The 24,564-nt window shown below is 34.8% G+C and overlaps 1 protein-coding gene across 2 annotated transcripts in view; it reads left to right on the plus strand.

The window, feature by feature from the left end:
• LOC111047594 (paired box protein Pax-6-like) overlaps nt 1–24,564 on the plus strand; it is a 121,110-nt gene that overhangs the window by 13,955 nt on the left and 82,591 nt on the right. The window contains exons 3-4 of one of the 2 annotated variants that reach the window (XM_039439400.1): nt 15,280–15,300; nt 21,682–21,847. In XM_039439400.1, coding sequence (XP_039295334.1) covers nt 15,280–15,300; nt 21,682–21,847 — 187 coding nt within the window. The remainder of the gene's footprint in view (nt 1–15,279; nt 15,301–21,681; nt 21,848–24,564) is intronic. The other variant, XM_039439401.1, reaches the window with a different exon arrangement.

Raw genomic sequence — 24,564 nt, forward strand, 5'->3', positions numbered from 1 at the left:
TTGCTAATATAGAACTTTCTATTTTTCAGTAAAAACTGATTCATGAAATTTTTATTCTCTATTGGGATCAATCATGCTGATCTAGCTCTGTCTATTGTTAAGTAGAGAATGATTCATTGAATTTTTATTATCTAGTGGAATCAATTGCTAATCAAGCACTTTCTATTTTCCAGTAATAACTGATTCATGAAATTTTTATTCTCCATTGGGATCATGCTGATCCAGCACTGTCTATCATTAAGTAGAAAATGATTCATTGAATTTTTATTATCTACTAGAATGAATTGCTAATCTAGCACTTTCTATTTTTATGTAAAAAATGATTCATTTATTTTTCATTATTTAGTAGAATCAAGAACACACTATTCCAATCAATTCTAATCAATTCTATGGGATAATTTCGTTGGTGAAAATTTATTTATTCTCAATGTTGAGTGAACTACAATTTTAGATTCCAATCACTCCCCGGAATGGAACAATGTAGGCTTCTCCAATAAAGTTAAATTAAGTCGAATTTATTGTAACAAATATAATTTTGTGAAGTAAACAACTACAAGATTCAACTTATTTCGGACTATGTGTAACTTTATCTAAATTTGGGAGAGGAATAGCACAAGGTTGCCTTATTTTTTCTCTCCCTATCATATACTTATTGTATGAATCAATAAGAATAATAATGGCAGGTACTATATTGGAATCAACTCAGATGATTTTGTAGTTCATGAATGAAAGTGTATTCTCAATTCAACCTAATGCCTCGTCTGATAATAATTTTCCTTGAAATGCTGAATTTCTCAGTCAAATCATCGAGTTAATAGTCACCATCACCATCACTTCTACTAATTTTATTAATCTGATGTATATTAACAATATTGTATATTGTATACTTTCGAATTGTATTGTGCTGCATGAGAGATAATCTTCTTCCTTCATCAACTCCAACAAGAGAGTCAGTGGATTTGTTCATTGCATAACCGATACCTCGTGAATTATCAATCTCAACGGAACAGAACTGCAAAAAATATAAAAACTTTTACCGAGATCCCATTTTTCTGTCATCAATTTTTCGAACCTTGTTGAACCAGCCGACAACATTCCATCCCTTATTCACAAGACTCCCTTGACCAGTAGGCTACCACAGTAGAGTATCCCAGAATCCCAACAGTCCAGTATTATAGTATCCCGACAACCTATTCTCACAATAATCCATCTATTGTCCGCTCATTCATCCAACAAATTCCAGGTCCCATTCACAATAATTCACCTCAAAACTCCACTCTCTCTCTCTTTTCTTACACACCATCACTTCTCCCTCTATTCTTCACCTACAATCACTCACCCACTCTTTCTCTCTTTTACTCACACATCTTCAATTCTACCTCTCTTCTTCTCACACACAATCTTTCACTCTTTCTCTCTCTCTAACCCTCTCTCATTTCCTCATACACCTTCACTTCCTCCTCTCTTCTTCCCACACAAACACCTCTCAATCTCTTTCTTTCCCTCTCTTCGCTAGTGCCAGCGCATGCGCGTTGCTGTGCGCTTTGTCGGTTCATTTCCATTGATGCCAACCCAAAGAAAGACCCTACATCTCTATAATGTATGCCATGTTTATTGCCAAATATGTTCATTCTTGTCCAACAACAGTCGACAAACTACTTGGCTATTGGTAATGTTGTTCACCTTTTCAAGAGTATTTCTCTATTCTCGCCCTCTGTCTTCTTCTGCCATGTTTTTCTCTCTTTTCGACTTGCTTCTCACAAAGTACACTTTTCTAGGCTCGAAAATTTCATTTGACACTTATATAGGAACATGAATGTTTTTAATTACATTTAAAATGTTGATTTCGAAGACCAAATTCCACTTTTTCACATCCCAGCAGCAAACTACTCACAAAGCAGCTTGTGAATTATTGGAGTATATTATTTATAATTTTTAAGACATCCTTGCAATAACTAATTCTGAATTACTTCGAATAAAAGCTTCCAAAAGATGAATTCATTTTAAAATATGAGTAGACTAGTATTTGAGTATTTGAGTATTGTCTATCAGCATAAACGGATTTATTTATTTATTCATATGGCTTTTATCGGCAGAGATATCCTTTTGGATGTCCTGCCTCGCCATATTACTCAATGTCAGTTCCTATTAACACTCAAGTTTATAGGTTATATATTGGGTTCTTCATGTTTACTCACTAAAAAATTGCTCTTTCACTTCCTGAGTTTCTATTTTATAAAGTTTTAAATAAAGAAAACTTAGTTCTAAACACAAATTTACGTTTAAGAAGTAAACAAATATAACATTTTGATGATAATATTGAAGCTTGAAATTTCACATTTCAAATTTTTCCATTGCAACCAAAAAATGGAAAAGCATGAATGGATGAGGAAGGATGACAAAACAAAATATTTTAGCTCTTGAGATGATGTGCAAATATGACACAATATTCGAAGTAATAGATTAATTTTTCCAACTCTTCTATTTGATGTCTTCCGATGGAGATACAACACTACAAACTCCATTGTATTGCATCAATCCTACAAATCTTTCAACGACATTTTGAGCCTCTTCAAATTCATCCTCTAAAGCAACATACAAATACACATAGTGGGTATGTCTTTTCGGCCTCAAAATGTTATAGGTTTTTCGAAGTTTGGTATTTTCTGAATATTCGTAATTGATTCAGTTCAATTTAGAAGTACAGTATTCTTTTATTTTAAAATGGGTTTTGTTTGTTTTGAATAGTAAATTGAGTGTGTAACTGAAGAATGTTGAAGTGACATAATTATAACCTTGATACTAAATTATTTGGACTGTTGTATAAATTAGAATTGGAACCGTTTTGGGCGTGAGCCTCTGGTACTTTTCTGTAAGTTATAAAAAAAATGTACACAATTTATCCAAGTATCAACTCATACAATCATAGAAAACATACTCAAGTTTGTCACAATATCAACCAACATCTCTCAAAGCACTCCTCAAGATGATATCACACAGAACAGGTGCACCGAGCTTCCAATTTTGATCACCAGGTAGCACTGACTACAATAGACGCGGCCCACATCAAACACGGCTCGAGACTTTTTGACAGTGCTTTGTATTATTGTCAGGCGGCTGGCTTTTGTGTTATACTATAGGTATATATTGGGTTCTTCATGTTTACTCACTAAAAAATTGCTCTTTCACTTCCTGAGTTTCTATTTTATAAAGTTTTAAATAAAGAAAACTTAGTTCTAAACACAAATTTACGTTTAAGAAGTAAACAAATATAACATTTTGATGATAATATTGAAGCTTGAAACTTTACATTAAAATTTTTTTCATGGCAACCAAAAAAATGGAAAAGCATAAATGGATGAGGAAGGATGACAAAACAGAATATTTTAGCTCTTGAGATGATGTGCAAATATGACACAATATTCGAAGTAATAGATTAATTTTTCCAACTCTTCTATTTGATGTCTTCCGATGGAGATACAACACTACAAACTCCATTGTATTGCATCAATCCTACAAATCTTTCAACGACATTTTGAGCCTCTTCAAATTCATCCTCTAAAGCAACATACAAATACACATAGTGGGTATGTCTTTTCGGCCTCAAAATGTTATAGGTTTTTCGAAGTTTGGTATTTTCTGAATATTCGTAATTGATTCAGTTCAATTTAGAAGTACAGTATTCTTTTATTTTAAAATGGGTTTTGTTTGTTTTGAATAGTAAATTGAGTGTGTAACTGAAGAATGTTGAAGTGACATAATTATAACCTTGATACTAAATTATTATTGGACTGTTGTATAAATTAGAATTGGAACCGTTTTGGGCGTGAGCCTCTGGTACTTTTCTGTAAGTTATAAAAAAAATGTACACAATTTATCCAAGTATCAACTCATACAATCATAGAAAACATACTCAAGTTTGTCACAATATCAACCAACATCTCTCAAAGCACTCCTCAAGATGATATCACACAGAACAGGTGCACCGAGCTTCCAATTTTGATCACCAGGTAGCACTGACTACAATAGACGCGGCCCACATCAAACACGGCTCGAGACTTTTTGACAGTGCTTTGTATTAATGTCAGGCGGCTGGCTTTTGTGTTATACTATAGGTATTATATTGTAAAACTTCAAAGTATATAGATATCGTATACACAGATATATAAAGGCCTACCTGAATGTTGAGCTTCGACAGTAGCTATTTAGAGTGGCACTACCACCAGATTTCCTGTTGTGTTCCGTTCCAAACATACAACTCTCATCTATTGAAAGAAGATTTTCAGGGTTCTTCAGAAGTCGGTACTGTTTGCTACAGATTCTGCAACCCTTGTTCAGTCATTTCTTCTTCTTCTTCTCTTCTTCTTCTTCTTCTTCTTCTTCTTCTTCTTCTTCTTCTTCTTCTTCTTCTTCTTCTTCTTCTTCTTCTTCTCTTCTTCTTCTTCTTCTTCTTCTTCTTTCTTCTTCTTCTTCTCTTCTTCTTCTTCTTCTCTCTTCTTCTTCTTCTTATTCTTCTTCTCTTCTTCTTCTTCTCCTTCTTCTTCTTCTTCTTCTTCTTCTTCTCTTCTTCTTCTTCTTCTTCTTCTTCTTCTTCTTCTTCTTCTTCTTCTTCTTCTTCTTATCCTGTCGTCTTCTTCTCCTTCTTCGTCTCCTTTTTTCCTTCCTCTCCTGCCTCTTTTCTTTGTTTTCTAATTCTAGTGCATCTCCTTCTTCGTATCTTATCTCAATTTACCTTGCCTTTCTTTGGTTAGTTATAAAGTCATTTCCAATATTCAATCTTTACTACTTATCTCTCATCATTTTCTCGTTCAATTGTTCCCAATGTCTCTCTATCTAATCCCACTCAATTTAAATTTCTTCTTGAATAATCCATCCACTGTTACATAGCAATGCGATAACTTTATCATTCTTTCGATAATTTACAATCCACATCGTAGAACTACAGATCAGTAGTTGATATGGTTACAAAGTCATATACAGGATAATACAGGCAATTTAATAAATAAGACCACTGAAAATTTTGTGAAGTGAACGAATACAAGACTGAACCTATTTTGGACTATGTGTAACCTTGTCTAAATTTGAGAGAGGAATTGCACAATGTTACCTTTTTTCTCCCCATCATTTTGATGATGTACTTATTGTATCAATCAATAAAGAATACATGAAAAAAAGCATAATCTATGCAATCTTTGCTGTCTCTTATCTATTTATGATAAGACTTATCCAGTATATTATGTAGGGCTGATACAAAATCGAATTCAAATACAGTTGTTATGATTCTAGTTTGCACTTACTCAACATTCTCGCAGTATTACAACATATATAAATGACAACTCCCATACATAACGAGTCACAACAAAACAAAATAACCGTCCAAATTTCAAGGTCCAATTAGCAACAAGAGACAACAATCAGAGTATTCCAGTAATTTCCATCAGTCAATACCCTACACAACAATTTCCCAACAACAAATAACGCCGAAACTTGTTAAAATTCAATGTTTCAACACGAATCTACCTCTCAATAGAGATAACTGAAGTCCAAACCCAATAAATTCTATATATTTTGTAAGCGCTGTACACGTATTTCAAGTACCACTCTATAATAATTGGCTGTCATACAATATGAAACTCAGATTTTGTGTCAAAATATATGAGTCAGTAGCTTTTGTTCCAATATATCAAGGCTTTCAATCAATATCTAGCGTTTAGTAGCTTTCGTTTCAATTATATATATATATCCTGTTCTTATAAATAACTTTATATATTAGAAGTAATTAAATGAGTGATTTTAGGGTGTATCAGCTCTGTACCAAAATAATGAATATATATATATGGTTTTCATGAATTATTCACAAAATAGATTTTTATATGATGGAAGATGGCGTTAATTGATAGTTTTATCCATTCATTACTGTAGAAGTATTGAATATATTTTGGTTTTCATGAATAAGTTGGAAAGAAAAGTGTCAAAAGAAGGCTTCTAAGATCCATTGAATGTTATTTCAGACAGAGAAAAGCATGATCCATTGATCTTAGATGGTCATATATGATGAAAGATGGCGTCAATGGATAGTTTAATCAATCATTACTGTAGAAGTATGTAATATATTTTGGTTTTCATGAATTATTCACATAATAGATTTTTATATGATGGAACGATGGCATTAATTGATAGTTTTATCCATTCATTACTGTAGAAGTATTGAATATATTTTGGTTTTCATGAATAAGTTGGAAAGAAAAGTGTCAAAAGAAGGCTTCTAAGATCCATTGAATGTTATTTCAGACAGAGAAAGCATGATCCATTGATGTTAGATGGTCATATATGATGAAAGATGGCGTCAATTGTTGTTTAATCCAATCATTACTGTAGAAGTATTAAATATATTTTGGTTTTCATGAATAAGTTGGAAAGAAATGAGTCAAAAGTAGGCTTCTAAGATCCATTGAATGTTATTTCAGACAGAGAAAGCATGATCCATTGATATTAGATGGTCATTGCAATGGATTGGAATGGAATAAGATGAAAATACCTCTCATGAGGTCGAGTTGAAACTTGGGAGTTCTCTTTACTACTAAAATTTGAACCGATTATCATTCTAATAGATAATCTGGATTAGTCTACAATATTTCATCCATACAGAAATGATGTGGATTATCCTACACCTATCCCATCGCAGAGTCAATGCGATGTAATAAAAGTGAAATATAGATTATCATTTTAAGGATCGATTTAAATGATCATCTGGAAAAAACAGTAGATTATTACAATTACCACATATTTTTCTAACAGAATTATATCCTTTGTCTTCAACATAATTCAATGAAGATAATCACAGCTGAATTGACAAAAAGTATAGCCTTAATTATAATTATGAATTAAAATTCTTTGTCTGCAACATAAATGAATGATTATCTATCCTATACACACAGAGCCAATGCGATTTGATAACCGTGAAAAAGAGATTATTTTAGGGATCGATTGAATTATCATCTGGAAAAAACATTGTAGATTATTACAATTATCACATATTTTTCTAGCAGAATTATAAACTACAATTCTTTGTCTGCAACATAAATCAATTATGATAACCACAGCTGAATTGACAAAAGTATAGTCAAAAGTAAAAGTTAAGTGAAGGAGAAACTAATAAGCAGAACGCAGTAGAGGAAGAAGAGGATCAGAAGTCAGGAAAGAAGGAAGACCAGGAAGAGGCAGGAATGAGAAGCGAAAACAGAAAAGAAGTTTGAAGAAAATACCTAACTCATTTGAAACGTCAGACGCAGGGCAACAGACCTTGCCATGCAAAGAAGTTCTTTTTAAACATTTCTTACATCTTCTTCCCTCAACCCCTGGTATTGTATTATCTACCTACTCTGTATATCATATACATATTATATAGATATATTTTTATAATTTTCTGGAAGCAAGTTTCAAAATGGAGTCTGCTGGAGAAGACAGCAGATAGGAGCCTGGGAGAAGGAAGCTTAGTTTTCATAGAGAAAGCAGGAGTATATGAGAAATAAGGCGGAGGAAAGAAGGATGATAGATAACAGAAAGAGGCATAGAAGAAGGAGAAAGTGGGAAGGCGCAGAATAAGGAATGGGACTGAGAGAAAGCTGATGGAGAAAGCGGAAGTATGAGGAATAACGAAAAGTGGAGAAGGATGATATGAAAGAAGAAGAGGACATAAAAGGAGGAGTAAGTGGGAAGGTGAAGGAGAAGAAATGGGACTGACAGAAGTGATTGATTGATTGATTGATTGAGTACTTTATCTATGTAGCCTAGATATTAATATATGTACTGGCTTATACACTTATAGAATAGCTTACAATACAGCAAAGTTTTAGATGAATTTACACAACATAAACTAAGAAAATAATCATTGAACTGTACAATGATTTATAAAAAAAATCAATTTGGAATAACTACACAAGATAATATTGTAATGCATCTACATAAATTGGCGGAGCTTTGGACATATCAATGTCCATTCTTTGGAAAGAATATTAAAAATATATTTCCCAGTAACTCTCTACCAAGAGTGATAAGAGAGGTCAAGAGTAAAAAGGAGGAAAAGAATTGAAAAATAGTGAGGAGATGAAAAATAAGTATGTTATAAAAGGAGCAAAGTAGAATCTGAATAATAATAGAAACAATATCAAACCAGTATGAAATCCGACAAAACAGAAGGAAAATCGAAGAAATTGAACGAAGAATATTGAAAAAGAAGAGAATATAATGGAACAATATCAGACCAGTATTAAATCCGACAAAACAGAAGGAAAATTGAAAAAATTGAACGTAGAATATTGGAAAAGAGGAGAATATAATGTAAACCCCTATATGAACGTATTGATAGATTGAGGAGGATGGAGGAAATATTATAGTGAAACAAATATCAAAGAGAGTATTATCAAGGAAGAAAACAAAAGTTTAAAGAAAAGAGTTAACAGTAAAGTGGGGGAAAACGGGAAAACTCGAGAAAGAACGGTGAAATTGAAGAGATGGTAAAGAAATAAGTCTGAGGAGAAGGAGGAGGAAATCGCCAAGGATACAAATGGATAGATGAAAATAAAAGTTCAAGGAGAAAACCGAGAATATAGAAGAAGAATAATAAGGAGCAGAAGAAGAAGAAGAAGAAGAAGAAGAAGAAGAAGAAGAAGAAGAAGAAGAGAGAAGAAGAAGAAGAAGAAGAGAAGGAAGAAGAAGAGAAGAAGAAGAAGAAGAAGAGAAGAAGAAGAAGAAGAAGAAAAAGAAGAAGAAGAAGAAGAAGAAGAAGAAGAAGAAGAAGAAGAAGAAGAAGAAGAAGAAGAAGAAGAAGAAAATCAGCAATGGCGAAATGGCGTACTAAACACAGAGGCATCTTTTAAAAGTTGATAGGGAGTGAAAAAATAATAATAAAGGAGATATGGGATAAGAAGATGATACGGGAGTGGGGTGGTTCAGCAGATACGACGGGATAGGGGACATTCAAAGAGGAAGAAGAAGAAGAAAAAGGGGAAAAGAAGAAGAAGAAACTGCAGCCGGCAGGAAAAGCGGAAAGAAAATAGAAAAGTGGGAAAGTCGAACCGAGTACGACACCAAAAATACAGCCAAGTTCGAGAAGTAGGAAGCAGGAGAGTCACCTTCCACTTCCTCCTCCTTCTCCTCTTCCTCCTCCTGATCCTCCTCCTCTTCCTCCTCCTCCACCTTTTTATCACCCTATCCTCCTCCCATCAGCAGTCACAACGAACAAGTAGTGACGTAGGACCAGACGAAGGGAAGAGGGGAAATACATTAAGTTAGAAAGGGGAATCTTTCACGACATCAACCCCTCAAGGCAAGACAAGGAGGAAAACAAGGAAGGAGGAGAAGAAGAAGAAGAAGAAGAAGAAGAAAAAGGAGAAGAAGTAGAAGACGGAAGAAGAAAGCACAACACAGCTTTAGGAACGCTGAGAAGCTTGATTCCATAATCACCCCTCAGACTCTATTATTATTTTAATAAATGGATCCAGACCTATTTTTATGACACTTTGCGACGGTAGAGGAACTCAGGAATAATCAGTTTAGTGCCCGCAAGACAAACAGCGGTCTATTTTCGTTAAAACTGTGATTAAACAGTTGATTATCGGATTAAACTGTGGTTTATTTCTGCTGCTTTAACCGTTGATGAGTAATTTATTGAGTAAAGTCATATCCAATTCAATTACAGTTGATTATCGGATTATACTGTGGTTTATTTCTGCTGTGACTGTGTTTCAACCGTAGATGAGTAATTTATTGAGTAAAGTTGTACCCAACTCAATTACAGTTGATTATCGGATTAAACTGTGGTTTATTTCTGCTGCGACTGTGCTTTAACCGTTGATGAGTAATTATCACGTAGAGTTGTATCTAATTCAATTTTGAGTCTCCGACTTACTTAAGTAAATTTCCAGATTCTGACTCTACTGACTAATTTACCTCATCTGCCATCATGGTTAGGAAAAGGGTACTGGACAGTTGATTATCGGATTATACTGTGGTTTATTTCTGCTGTGACTGTGTTTTAACCGTAGATGAGTAATTTATTGAGTAAAGTTGTATCCAAAATTTTGAGTCTCCGACTTATAAAATAAATTTACAGATTCTGATTCTACTGACTAATTTATCTCATCTGCCATCATGGTTAGGAAAAGGGTACTGGATATGATCTTATCAATTGAATACACTTTTCGAAGTGAATGCTATTCATTTATTTATTAATCTTTAAACTCTTCAAAATATAAGTGATGAGACAATAAGATCCCCTCTTTTACATGAACCATAAGAATAATCATCAGTTTTTGAGATAGAATAATTGACCGAGCGAAGTGAGGTCTAAGATTCGAGTCGACGGTTTGGCATTTCTCTTAATGTTTGAATGTTTAAATGTTTGTTGGTGCGCATCTACGGCAAAACGCAGTAATAGATTTTCATGAAATTTGACAGCGAAGTGAGGTCTAAGATTCGAGTCGACGGTTTGGCATTTCTCTTAATGTTTGAATGTTTAAATGTTTATATGTTGCGCATTTACGGTGAAACGCGGTAATAGATTTTCATGAAATTTGACAGGTATATTCCTTTTTAAATTGCACGTCGACGTATATACAAGGTTTTTTGGAAATTTTGCATTCCAAGGATAATATAAAAGGGAAAAGGAGTCTCCTTTGAACGCCAATATTACCGTAAAAATCAGACTTTAAAATTATTCATCATAAATGAGCTGTCTAGTGGACTATAATACTACCCGTTCAAAAACATCGAAGATCTTGAAAATGTATCTTTCCATCAACGTTAGTAGACAGACAGTTGACTATAATATTACCCGTTCAAAAACATCGAACTTCTTGGAAATGTATCTTTCCATCAACGTTGTAGACAGTTGCAGCGAGACCTGATAACAGCGCTCACACTCACATTCCGGGACGACACGTCACGGTACGATAGGACAAAAAGCTCAATGTTCATTTAGGATTTCTTCTAGAGATTTTAAATTGATAAATTATTTATTAATTTTTGAGAAATTATAACAACAGATCAATGTAACTTACTGAGCGCGAGGTCTACTGTTCACAGAACTACTAGTACTTGACCCACAAGCATAATCATCAGAGTTTTTGAGATAGAATAACTCATAATAATTTATTGTTTTCGCTTACATCAGAATCCTGACTGTTAGTTCAAACACTCCCCAGATATTTCAACTAGCTGGTAGGAAAATAACCGAAAACGTCACCAACCAACTGTTGTTTACATATTTTATACATCGATAGCCTAAAATCAAGCGTCCACCTTGAAGGTTCATATTGCCTTTCTAGTCTGTGATTGGTCCTTTGATATATGCCGGTGATACCCCTCAAGTGGGCTTCTTACCAACTTACCGCATGACTACAAACACGACCTTGCTTTACCTCTCTCACATTCACTCTCTCTCTTTATCGCTATCTCACAATCTTTGTGAATCTATCTTTCTCTCCTTACAGTCTCTCCCTTCTTCTCTCCACCATTCAACATCACTCACTCACTCTCTATCACCCTCTCTCCCATTCTCTGTGCCTCTATCTTTCTCTCCTTCTACTCTCTTTCTATCTGTCTCACCCTTCCTCTCTCCAATATCTAACATCACTCACTCACTCTCTATCACCCTCTCTCTCCCATTTCCTCTCTCACTCTCTCTGACTATCTTTCTCTCCTTTCACTCTCTATCTATCTCACCCTTCCTCTCTCCAATATCACTCACTCACTCAAGCCCTTTCTCTCAATCATCCTCTTCAACCCTATTTTCTTCTCCATCCATCTTCGGTTGTTTTTCATCTTGCCCTCACACACACAGACACACACACACACACACACACACACACACACACACCACACACACACACACACACACAAACAGGCCGTAACAGGATACAGTGACACACTGTCAGTCGGCTCTGTGTGTTAGGTCCCATCTAATTGCAGCCGACAGATTTGTTCACGGTCCATAGGGCAAACCAACAGTGAAACGGACATTGGATACCTACGCACTCACTCACACACACATATCCCACACATCATCATTTTCATCATCATCATCGGAATACGTAATTTTCTGCCTACAAGCCAGATGCCCCCATTTTTTTTTTTTTTTAGAACTTGTCAGCTCGGGGTAACGCACCATGACTTTATTAGATGGGATGTCGTCGTCTATCTTAAACATCTTTTAGCGTTGTGGTTGACAGACCTTGTTGGCTAGCTGATGAAGTAATACCTCGGAAGACAGGTATTGTTGTTAGCGGATTTCAGTGTAAAGCCTTCATAAGTCTATATGGTCGATAGCCTACATTTATTCTACTCTTATTCTACATTTATTCTATAGCCTACTCGAAACAGATTTACAGGAGAAGAGGGTTTTTATTTGTACGAGAACAATGTGTCCTTAGAAAAAGGATCAATTCGTTAAACCTACAACTGAATTTATAACATCCTATTTATAATCAACCACACGAAAATAGTCCTACGGAAATTGATTGGGACAGATGAGTGCAACGTTGCCAAATAAGAGTTGATCAGCGTTGTCCACAGCTTATTATGAATGAGAATCAACTAATATTTTTTATAATAAACCTGACGAATTGGCAACCACGGTATTTAGATGAAAACGGTAGGGGTCATAAAATGTGTGTGCAGTGGCCAGCTAGCTAGATTGCGTCATCGCCACCTATTGGCAATTTATGAAACTTATTTGTTAAAAACAGATGATTGGATATAAAATGACGTCAGCTACACCGGAAATTTGACAAAAACATGCGCGTGACACCTACCGTCTTCTTCTATATACCGTGTTGGCAACGACTATGGTTGCGGGGGATGAGGAAGTACTTAGCCGTTTCAATTTCCATCGAACTATTTTCGTGCGGTAGACTATAATATCTTGTGAATAGATGTTCTCGCAAAACTTTTTTTAACAGGCTACAGTTTCTGGGTTCAAACCGTTCTTTTCATAGAATAAATTTATATGCACTTCTACACTCATTTCTGAAAATTATCAGACATTTACCTAAATTGCAACTCAGCTAATGTAAGGACTTACAAAAAATTTTGGCACATCAAGTTCAATCTCCTCTTTTTATCATATTCTTCTACATTGTCTACTCCTTATCTATTCATTCTCAAACTTCTCTCTCCCTCCTTTTCCCTTTCTGTTTCCTTTTCTTTCCTTTCTTCCATTCCCATTCCGTTTCTCCTTCTCCTTCTCTTTCTTCAACATCACTACTGCTCACTACTTCAAACTTCTTCACCATCTACCTCTTCTCAACCTTCCTCTTCATCTTCTCATTCTTCTTCCCTGTTTCCCTACTCCTTCCCTATCCCCTCATTCTCTCTCTTTCTCTCTCTTTAGGCTTGTGTGGAAGAGAGGACCAGGAGTCCTAACTCCGCCCATATAAAGGCATATAATCAATCTCTCTCCTTTTCTTCTCATCCTCTTTCCTCCTCATCTTCCTCTCTTCCTCCCATTCCTATTTTTCTTATTTCTCCTCTTCTTCTCTCCTTCTTTCCTTCTCTTCTCATCTACATCACCGTTCCTCACTCTTTTGCACTCCTCTACTATATACCTCCTCACCACATCCCCTTCTTCATCCCTCTTCCTCTTTTCTCCTTCTCCTACCCCATTCACTATCTCTCTCTACCTCCGCTCAATAGAATCTTCCCTCCCTTACAACCACAACAGTCGCCACTCTTCCATTATCAACATAAAAGTCAGAGCAGTGGTGACATTCAGGATAAATTCAGCCACAATTCTTTCCTGCCTTCTCAGACTTTGCCATTGCTGTACAAATGCAGTAGATCCTCTCCCTCTCCTAAAAGATTCACCGCAAGAGTAATTCTACTTCCCTACTACGGCTCTATAATACATTTCACCTTCTTTCTGCGTTTCTTAGCTGGCAAATAATTCTTCTGTACTCCCCTTTGGTCTTTATTTTTCAAAATCTCCACAGTTTATTCCATTTCTCAATGCTCTCAAAAACTTGTAGTCTAAAATCTTTGTTTGTATTTGTACTTAACAGTATTTTATGCTTCCTTGTGGTCACAATTCTCAAGATTTTTTTAGCTTACTCCACTCAATCAGGATTTACTTTACAGGACTTGTGTTTATTTTCGAGAAAACTGCATGAAATTATTTTATTTGTAAGTTTTTAACTTTCGAAAGACAAGATTGTATGAAGCAAGATTTATTTACCCAGGTTATCTGGAGTGATCCGTGGTCTAGTGGATAGAGTGCCTGCGTAGCAGCATAGAGATCCCGGGTTCAAACCCTCTCACAACCAAAAGTTTTTTAACCAGATCACTCCCGTGTTATCGGATGGGCACATTAAACTGTCGGTCCCGGCTGAAGTATGACAGTCGTAAGGCCCATTGACGGCTTAAATTATATATTCAGGCGGTGGGACCTTCCCGCAAGGGACTCTCCACCAACAAAAGCCATACGAATTTACTTTTACCCAGGTTATCTGAGGTATTCTTATAGATGAATCGTTGGAAAGCACCTGTGAACTTACTCAATTCAATGAAGTTTATGCTTCTAGAAAGACAATATTGTATGAAGCAGGATTTATTCACCCAGGTTATCTGAGGTATTCTTACAAATGAGTCGTTGGAAAGCACATGTAAACTTACTCAATTCAATAAAGTTTGTTCTTCTTAGGATCTCCTTTCAAACACTATTGAAGATCTCTCCTGAATATTCTTGTTTGCAAGCTAATACATAATATTACTATGTTACTACAAAATCTTATACATATATGTTACAAGCTAATACTTATCCTACATATTTGCATGCAATAAGTCACTTCAAAATCCTTCCCCTTCCGTCTTATTCTACTTTTAAGACATTGCTTCTCACAATAGCTGTCGGGTGAATATTGAGAGAAACCTGTTTTTTGTCTTTCGAAACACAATTGATTCCATATAATTATTATAAAACGAAAATCCTAAATAAATGCTGTAAATCACCCCGAAGACTACTACAATCGCAGAAGTCTTTGGGGTGATTTACAGCATTCATTTAGGATTCTCGTTTAATAATAATTACATATTAATTGGCATTTGAATAAATGCATTCTCTATTTAATTCCATCTGTACAATTGATTCCATTTACTTCCTAGAGGTCAAACTATGCTTGAATTTATATAAAATTGAGAGTATATTTTTGGATGTTCGTTCCATTTGAAGTAGTAAATAATTTGACAATTTGACTCTGTGGTGTTTTCTCCATTTTCTGATTACAGGACTACTCCGCACTGCCGAAGGTACCCACACCATTGCCAACCTTCACAATCAAAATATCTCTTCAAAAGAATAGGGTGGGCAGCATTGGAAATAGAAAAATGCCCCCACACTCTGCTAACTTCTTGTAGAACATGCATTTATTGTACAAACAATCCCAATTTCATTTCAAAATTGTTTTGGCACAAATGCCAACTTCATTTTGATTCTTGATTAACCATAATGAATTATTTGAGGTCCAGTGTCTAACTTTGGTTGATTATTGAGAAAATGGAACAGGTTATTATATTGAATGAAAAATACTAAGAAATTGTCAAAAACCACAGATTTATTGATACTTAGAAAGACCGGTTTCGGAGATTAACAGGTTTATCAGAGATTGACAATGGTGTAATAACCGAAACCGGTCTTTCTAAGTATCAATAAATCTGTGGTTTTTGACAATTTCTTAGTCTTTTTCATTCAATATGGATAATTACCACAATATCAACTTCTCAGCTACACAAAAAGGTTATTATATCATTAGAACACCATGTTTTTTTTTGTTGAAGAAGGCTATAATTATATAAATTTCAAAAAGCCTGGAATAATTTTTGAGAATTCCAATTGGGAACAAAATATTCAAATTGAAACTAGATAAGCTTACTAATCTTATTTAGGCACAAGTCCATTTCATTTCATACTGTATTGAGAGAAATCATATTCATTTATAGATTGTGAATTCTATGATTTCAAATAAATCAGTGTTTCACGTTTTTCTTGTTAAAAGAACAAAACATATTTTCAACTGGAACGTCAAGAAATGGCGCCCTTGGCTATTCGAACTATTTAATTATTTAGATTTGTTACAAGTAGAGAATGAGATATTTCCTGACAAGCACCCAATATTTCCTTAGTATTTTTCATTTTGGTTTGAAATTAAATTGTACAATGTAGTAAAGTGACATGTTTTACAAGAAGTTAGCCTAAAATGTTGGCTTATTTCAAAATGTAGAGAGTGATCATGATATCTAATTGAAAACAGCTTCAATTTTTCACTGATATCATTTCAATGATGCTAATAGTAGAGTGTATTACTTATTAATTCTTTGAAATAATATTAAAATCCAGAAAATAAATACAGTATTATGATCTCAGATAAAGAATACTATAAACAGCAACAGCTTCAATTTCTTACTGATGTCATTTCAATGATGCTAATAGTAAAGTGTATTACTTATTAATTCTTTGAAATAATATTAAAATTCAGAAAATAAATACAGTACATTATTTTGATCTTAGATGAAGAATATGGATGAAGAAAATATAGAATGGAATGGATAATAAGAGGATTAGATCATAGAGAAACAATAGCGTGAGTAGATATCCCATGGCATAGGGCGTTTATGTCGCAACTTTTACTGTTATCTCAAGCCGATAGCCCACGTAGTTCTCTCCCGCGAAGCTTTATGACGCTGGTAGTCTCTCATATTTTGGTAGAGAGTTAGTGGGGAGGATATTTTTAATATTCTTTCCGAAGAATGGACATTGATATGTCCAAAGCTCCGCCAATTTATGTAGATGCATAACAATATGATTATTATCTATAGTTATTATATCACAAATTGCTTTTTCATATCATATACAGTTCAATAATTATTTTCTTAGTCTATATTATGTAAATTCATCTATAATTTTGCTGTATTGTAAGCTATTGTATATAAGAGTATAAGCCAGTATATATTGTAATCTACATAAATAAAGTACTCAATCAATCAATCAATCAATATTGTGCCGTTCATACACTCTTACCCGGTAAAACAGTAAAAATCAACAATAATCGACAGTAATCGACTTGGGAAAACAGTAGAAGTTGCGACATAAACGCCCTATACCATGGGATATCTACTTACGCTATTGTTTCTCTATGATTATATTCTATAACAACAACAGTTCTGTTACTTTAGTTTGTATGAAGAATCTTTTGAAGCTGTTTATCAGTATTATCACTCCCGATCAGATTTCAGGATCACTCTTATTTGAAGCCCCTCTCGTAAAATTAAAGAAAAGGCAAAATAAGCTCTTACACACCGCTTTCTGATCGCAAATTACAGCAGGCCTATTACTAACAATACGATTTGGAAAAATGATATTTTCGAGTGATTTTGCATGTTTTCAGGCATTTTACACTTTCAAATCAAACTGTAAGGAGATTACTTTTCATCTTCAATTTATCTATCGATCACGAACTGCTATATATATTATGTTACATCAAGTTATGGCTCTAAAATGACGACATGCAGACTATATAATTTGTGATAAATCTTAAATATTTACTCACTGACTGAAACATGTTTTCGAATAACATCGGAATCATTGTCAACCGATGTGATTCGCTAGCATATTTAATGTTTTTCACAAATTACAAAGTCTGCAAGCGGTCATTTAAGTGTCAAAAATTGATACTTATTATCGTTCTTTATCATGTGAGATACTACACACTAACCTGCCAACGTAGTTCCTCAACTCCAGCCATAGTTCCTTCAATGTTGGTGTGGATTTCATGTCAGAAAAGGTTTGGCCTTCTATGTCAGAGTTCTTCGGTTCTCCATAATTTCTGTTGACATTAAAAAACCATATTGTAAATTGTCATATCGTCAAGTTTATTGACAAGGTCAGAATGAATTAGATCAAGGTCATTCATAATAATATGCTACCTTTGTGTAACCTTACTAAATTTTGGGAGAGGAATAGCACAAGGTTACCGTTTTTTTTTCTCCCTATCATTTTGATGATGTACTTGTTGTATGAATAAATAAATAATAGATGGATGAGGATTTCTGCTTTTATCCAAAATTAAGATCAAGAGATATTAGAATAAGAAAAAACCTTGAGATTTCCTAGAACTCAGATAAAGATGGACCATGGATCACTGAAACTGAATTATCCAACTCTATTCTCAATCACTTTCAACTCCAACAGCCTGTAATAAAATTCAGCCTCATCAAGGATCTTTTTAAAAGGTTTCTCATCAAAATGCCAATCTACACAATCAGTATGTTTCAAAGATATGTAACTCATACAACAGTTATTGATGTTAAGAAACAGAAGTTTTGAAAGCAAAAACATGTGATTTGAAAGTGTAACATGCCTCTGACTCGAAAACTGTATGGATGGGTTATTTTGAATGTTGAATGATTGAACAATTTGTATGATTTGAATGATTCGTTGTATTACTTTTCCTGAATGAATGAATCATACGTTTCTCTTTACGTGCGTACAGACTTATGCGCTACGAACACGCGCATTTCACTTTCTATCAGCTACTGCCATGCTTATTACTGTATCTTACTATTTGTGTACACATACAGAGATGAAATAAGCGTAGCATAAGCTGATAAAAAGCGGAATCCGCGTGTTCGTAGCGCATAAGTCTGTACGCAGCTTTAGGTTTTCATAACACCATAAGTTTATAAATTCAAGGATACTGATACACTAGCCAACTCAATTCAATTACAAATTCATCTTTGATATCTATCAATCATTTTCTGACACTTATACCTACTAAATCATTTTCTATCTGACAAGGTTGAAACCTCCACTTGGAGGATTCAATGTTGCCACGAGAAACATATTTAGATGTAGATGTGAATTCAAATAAAGAGTACCACAATCCACAAATGAAATGAATGAAAAACGATCAAAAGATTCGTGAACAACCCAATCAAATAAATTGTTGGTATATCCCACTTATAAAACACTTGAAATTCATAGAATACAGATAAAAGTACAAAGATTAAGTGTGAGAGAGAAGTCAGGATACAAGTGAAAGAGAGAGAGACTGAGGCTGAGAGAGAGCACAGTTTGATTGAACGTAACCCGTTTGACAACGATGCTGAACAGTCTAATTGTTGGCGAGTCGCTCCCCAGAGAGATCTGTAGTTGACACTCTACACCCCCAAAAAGAGGCCCTGGGGATCCTCAACTCCCACTCACCCCTACCCTTACTCCTCTCTCACACTCCTCTCAACTCTCTTCATCCAACACCCACCCATCTCAACCACGATGATGATGATGATGATGATGATGATGATAATGACTAGTATAGGCAAACGTCCTAACCAAATAGCCTTGGGACACAGTTTACAGTAAGTTCTCCCCCATCTCCCCCACAGTTCCGGGTTGCTGGGAGGATGTTTTGGTGGCTGGTTTTGCAAGGCGGCGTCTAATCTCTGAAAACAGTTCAACCGATTATCTCGCGATCAAAACCACCCTGATTTGTAACCTAAACGGCTCGGGGCAATTTTAATCAAACTGCTAAAAGGATAGAAGAGTTCGACCCCTTTTAAAACTGGGGTTTAAATAGTTGATAGATGTATTCAAGGCAGGCTGAACTTACTGATTCAATCGTGTTGTGTAAACAAACATTACAGAAGTTGTGTGGTTCTGAATGATTGATTGGAAACAAATAGAATAGATAAATAAATGAATCTATTGGAATATATTGAATCTGAATGATTGATTGGGAAAAATTGAATAGATGAATAAATACATGAATTAATAACTATTATTAAACTAAAATACAAATTTAAAAGCTGTAATTCACCCCGAAGACTTCTGCTACTGCAAATATTGACAACAGGGTAAACAGCTAGATGGAAATTCAATGTGCGCTACTATTCAAAAATTATTTGTCAGCCCGGTAAATAAATAAATCTATTAGAATGTATTGAATTATCCGAATTTCTATAACTTGTTTTGCTTTTGAATTATCAATTTTTGGATTTTGCTTTTGACTTATTAATTAATGACGTTATGTCCTCGGTCCCGGTTCATAAAAGCAGTCAAGTCATGTAAGAGGCCCTGAAATATTGATCAGGAGCGACCTGAAAGCTCTGACATCAGACCTAAGCCAGCTAGGTTTTCCAAATTTATTTATCTATCATTCAAACGATTATATGAATCAAAATTAGAAAGTAGCTACACTTCCTGTTAGAAATATATATTTTGATTATAAATTAATCAAAATTAGAGAGTAGGTACACTTCCTGTTAGAAATATGTTTATCTGTGGAAGTTATCAGCTTCAAAATCTCTTCACGTTGTTTGAAAAACAACCACCTACAACTAGGAATCTATCTCTCATCCTCTTCTCTACCCACGCACAAGTCAGAGCTTATGTGGGCATCATCCTCAGAGAAACAAAAACAGTTTGAATCACTAATCTAGGTTGGTCTCGTTGTTCATACCAAAATATGGATGAACCCTGATTTAATTTGAAACCTCAACTGAGAGATTCAAATGAATGGAAAGGAACTCAAACATATGGAAGAAAGATTTAGGCGATCAATTTATTAGCTTGAACAACCATTTTGACTCTCGATTAGTGAAAATCTCATATAGAATCTTGTCACATACCCCTACAGTCTTGAGTGAATAGAATGGAACTCTTATAAATAGGAGAAATTTAGACGATCAATTTATTAGCTTGAACAACCAAAATTTGTCTCTCAATCCGTTAAAATCTCATATAGAATCTTGTCACGTACCCTTACAGTCTTTGAATGAATGGAAAGGACCTCTTATAAACGAAATAAATCTAGACGATCAACAATCGTAATTTGTAGCTTGAACAACAATCAAAATTTGACTCCCAGTCAGTACAAATCTACTTTAGAATCTTGTCACTTGTTATGGTGTGTATGAATGGAATGAAAGCTGAATGAATGCTCTGTTAAGTACACAACAAACAATAGTAGTTTAAACGATTAAACTTGATAACCATCAAACTTTGACGCTCGAATTGTTCAAACTAGAAACTATACTCTGGATAAAATAATATTTTTTCTCTGGGGCTACTCTTAAGTATAAATGAAATTAGAATTCTAAGTAGCCTTTTAAAATTGTTCAATCACCACATGCTCCGGCTACATATAATGCCATTATCAAGTCTAAGTATATTATAGCCGAGACATTTCCTGATTTTAAAAAGGTAACAATTTTAAAAGGGTACTTGGAATTCTAATTTTATTTATATCTGAATAAAATGTATGAATGATCTTATGAGACCTGAATGAATGACCAATACACACAACCATCTCTGTACAACAAACTCTAGTAGCTTAGACCAGTTTAGACGATCATGAAACCTGAATGAATGTTTTACCAATACAGACAACAAACACAAGTAGTTTAAATTAGTTTAGACGATCATGAAACCTGAATGAATGCTTTACAACAAACACAAGTAGTAGTTTAAACTAGTTTAGACGATCATGAAACCTGAATGAATGCTTTACAACAAACACAAATGGTAGTTTAAACTAGTTTAGACGATCATGAAACCTGAATGAATGTTTTACAACAAACACAAGTAGCTTAAACTAGTTTAGACGATCAATCAGCTGATCAGAAATGTGAAATCAGGTCACAGCGGTGTGAATCAGCTGGGCGGTGTATTCGTTGGAGGACGCCCCCTGCCCGACAGCACCCGGCAGAAAATTGTCGAATTGGCACATTCCGGAGCAAGGCCTTGCGACATATCGCGAATACTTCAAGTCTCCAATGGATGTGTCTCCAAAATACTTGGCAGGTACGTTAAAATTGAACTCTAAACGATCTTGAGTAGTGTAGTTGTGTGTTTTTATACAATAAAAATGTTTATACAATCTGTGTGTTTTGTATAATATGTTTGAATTTTGTGACAATTTCTAAGCTTTCTTAGTAGTTGTTAAGGTAATTTAAAATTTGTGGTTGAACTACATATAATATTTTTATTCAGTGATTCCTAAACTGTTTCACTTCGAAAAGTGTATTAAGTATGTAAAGTGTATTAGTAGTTGTAAAGGTAATTTAAAATTTGTGGTTGAACTACATATAATATTTTTATTCAGTAATTCCTAAACTGTTCCACTTCGAAAAGTGTATTCAGTAAGTGTATTCTAGTGCTTATTCAGTATGTGCAATTCATTTTGTCCCTCTCAACTGTTTGTTTTCTTCAAGTCTTTGGCCAGGTTAATTTTTTCCACGAGAACTTTTTCCTGATTAATTCGACGAGAACCAATCAGAGAAGCCGTCTTATCAGAAATACCTTCTCTGATTGTTTCTCGTAAAATTAATCACGGTTAAATCTAACCGTCTTCTGTGCAACCGGGCCAAAGACTTGAATAATTAAAAACAAACAGTTAAGAGGGACAAAATGCAAATGAACATTCAAAAGCCGTCTTATCAAAAATGCCTTCTCTGATTGGTTCTCGTGAAATTAATCACGGTTAAAACTTGACCGGCTTTTGTGCAACCGGCACTAAATCTTTGAATCAGTTGGCTACTTTTTGCAATTTCTCATTCTTGAGCAATGAACTTTAGTAAGCAGAGACTAAATTAGGCATACACTAAAGAGGAATACACTCGACAGTTTTCTTTTGATATTCGTTGTAAAAATTGAAGTGATTAAGAGAAGTAACTCCACAATTAATACTTGAGAAAACTCCAAGTAGCCTAGTGATGTGTTTTCACGTTCTCCTATTCAAATTGTTACACTTTATTCAAACTAATCCAACACTGTCTTCATAATAATTTAAGATAAATTCTTTCGTATTTAATTCCTGAGTCTACCGGCTAACTTCGGTTCTACAATTTGACACCAGAGCTACTACAAATCATTTTCATCCAGCATTCTTTTCTAGTTTGTTGAGCTCTATCAAGTACTCGATTACACAAAAATGAATTTAGTTGAATTAAACTCAAATGGTTAACATACTCTGTCAACGATACATTTCTCCTCGAAGGATGTTGAGACTATATCTGGTGTTTTAATGATTAGGAACCGGTATTGAATGTAAGATAAATCAAAAATATTCCTTTCAAATAGCATTAAAGCTTTCACACTGATTGCAACCAAATTATCTTGTCAGAGTGATAAAACCATGAATCACAAGAGGTTTCCAACTGACCACAATAATTGAAATGAAATGAAATTAAATTTATTGATTCCTTTCACAAATTACATAACAAATTACAATTTAAAAAAGTAGGAACTAAGTTGACCACTCTAACCAGTATTCGTGGTCAACATACAGATCAATTCACCATCGCATCATCAAAAAACGTTTATCAGATTGAAAACGATATAGTAGCGTGGGGCCTGTCACACAAACCACAAATAAACAACTACAAACAGAGCTTTAAAACGCATCCAATAGCATGCAAGCTTTCACACCGACCAGTCACGCGTGACCGAAAAAATATTCTCGCCGCTCGGAATTGTTGTAACACGATGATTTAATGCCGCGTTTAATGGACTAGAGTGGGATCCACTTCAGACTCGGTCAGGACTCGTCATGAATAACACCAATGCTCTCCCATTCAATTAATGCTGACAGTTTTAAGTGAAAAGATCCACCTCAGAACCGGTCAGTACTCCTCATAAGTAACACCAACGCTCTCCCATTTAAACAATACTGACAGATTGTAGTGAAAAGATTCTATTATACACTTCGAAACCGGTCAGTATCCCCTATAAATAGCACCAATACTCGCCCATTCAATCTTTGATGACAATTTGTAGTGAATTTCGCTACAGCGACGACGCGGCATCCGAATACAGCAAATAAAATCGCGATTAGCAAACACAAGCGGTGTGATACGATTATTGGCGACGCGATTTATGAATGCCAACGTTTTGGGAAACAAAACTGTGACGTCAAACAATTGTCGCTGTAATTTAAACGGTGCTGCCGGCTTTCAACTCCAGTGCGTTTTGGAGCGCTGCTTTGAATTAAAGCTGATTGCAGCAGAATTTTTGACAAATGCGATTGGGAGCGATGATTGGACAGTTTATTGGATGATTTTGGACAGTTTATCGGATGATTTGGGCAGTTACTGTGTTTGTGATAACTGGAGGGACGGCAGTGTCAAAGGATTGCTTTCAAAACGACTTTATTGTTTGGTGATATCAGTGGTTTGATTTTTTTTGGGGGGATTAGAACAGAATAAATTATTTTTTTATTGTTGACCTGGTGAAGTTTGGGCGTTAATGTCCACTCTACCACTTAACGGATAAGTGAGGTCGATTGAGCTGAAAAATCACACAGCTAATATAGGATTTCATGAAAGAATGATTGAGTTGTTGAAAGCTGTATAATACGAATTATGATGATTGCCCATCAATAGAATATAAATAAAATGGTACTGCTAGTAATGAGAATGTGATAATCAGTATTAGGGCTACTTCTTTCACTGTAATTTTTGTTGGGACATCAATAATCCAGAATCTGATTGTTGTAAAAAAAGGCTGTGATGCTGAGCTGA

This window comes from Nilaparvata lugens, chromosome 12 (assembly GCF_014356525.2).
Source record: "Nilaparvata lugens isolate BPH chromosome 12, ASM1435652v1, whole genome shotgun sequence".
Taxonomy (NCBI): Eukaryota; Metazoa; Arthropoda; class Insecta; order Hemiptera; family Delphacidae; genus Nilaparvata; species Nilaparvata lugens.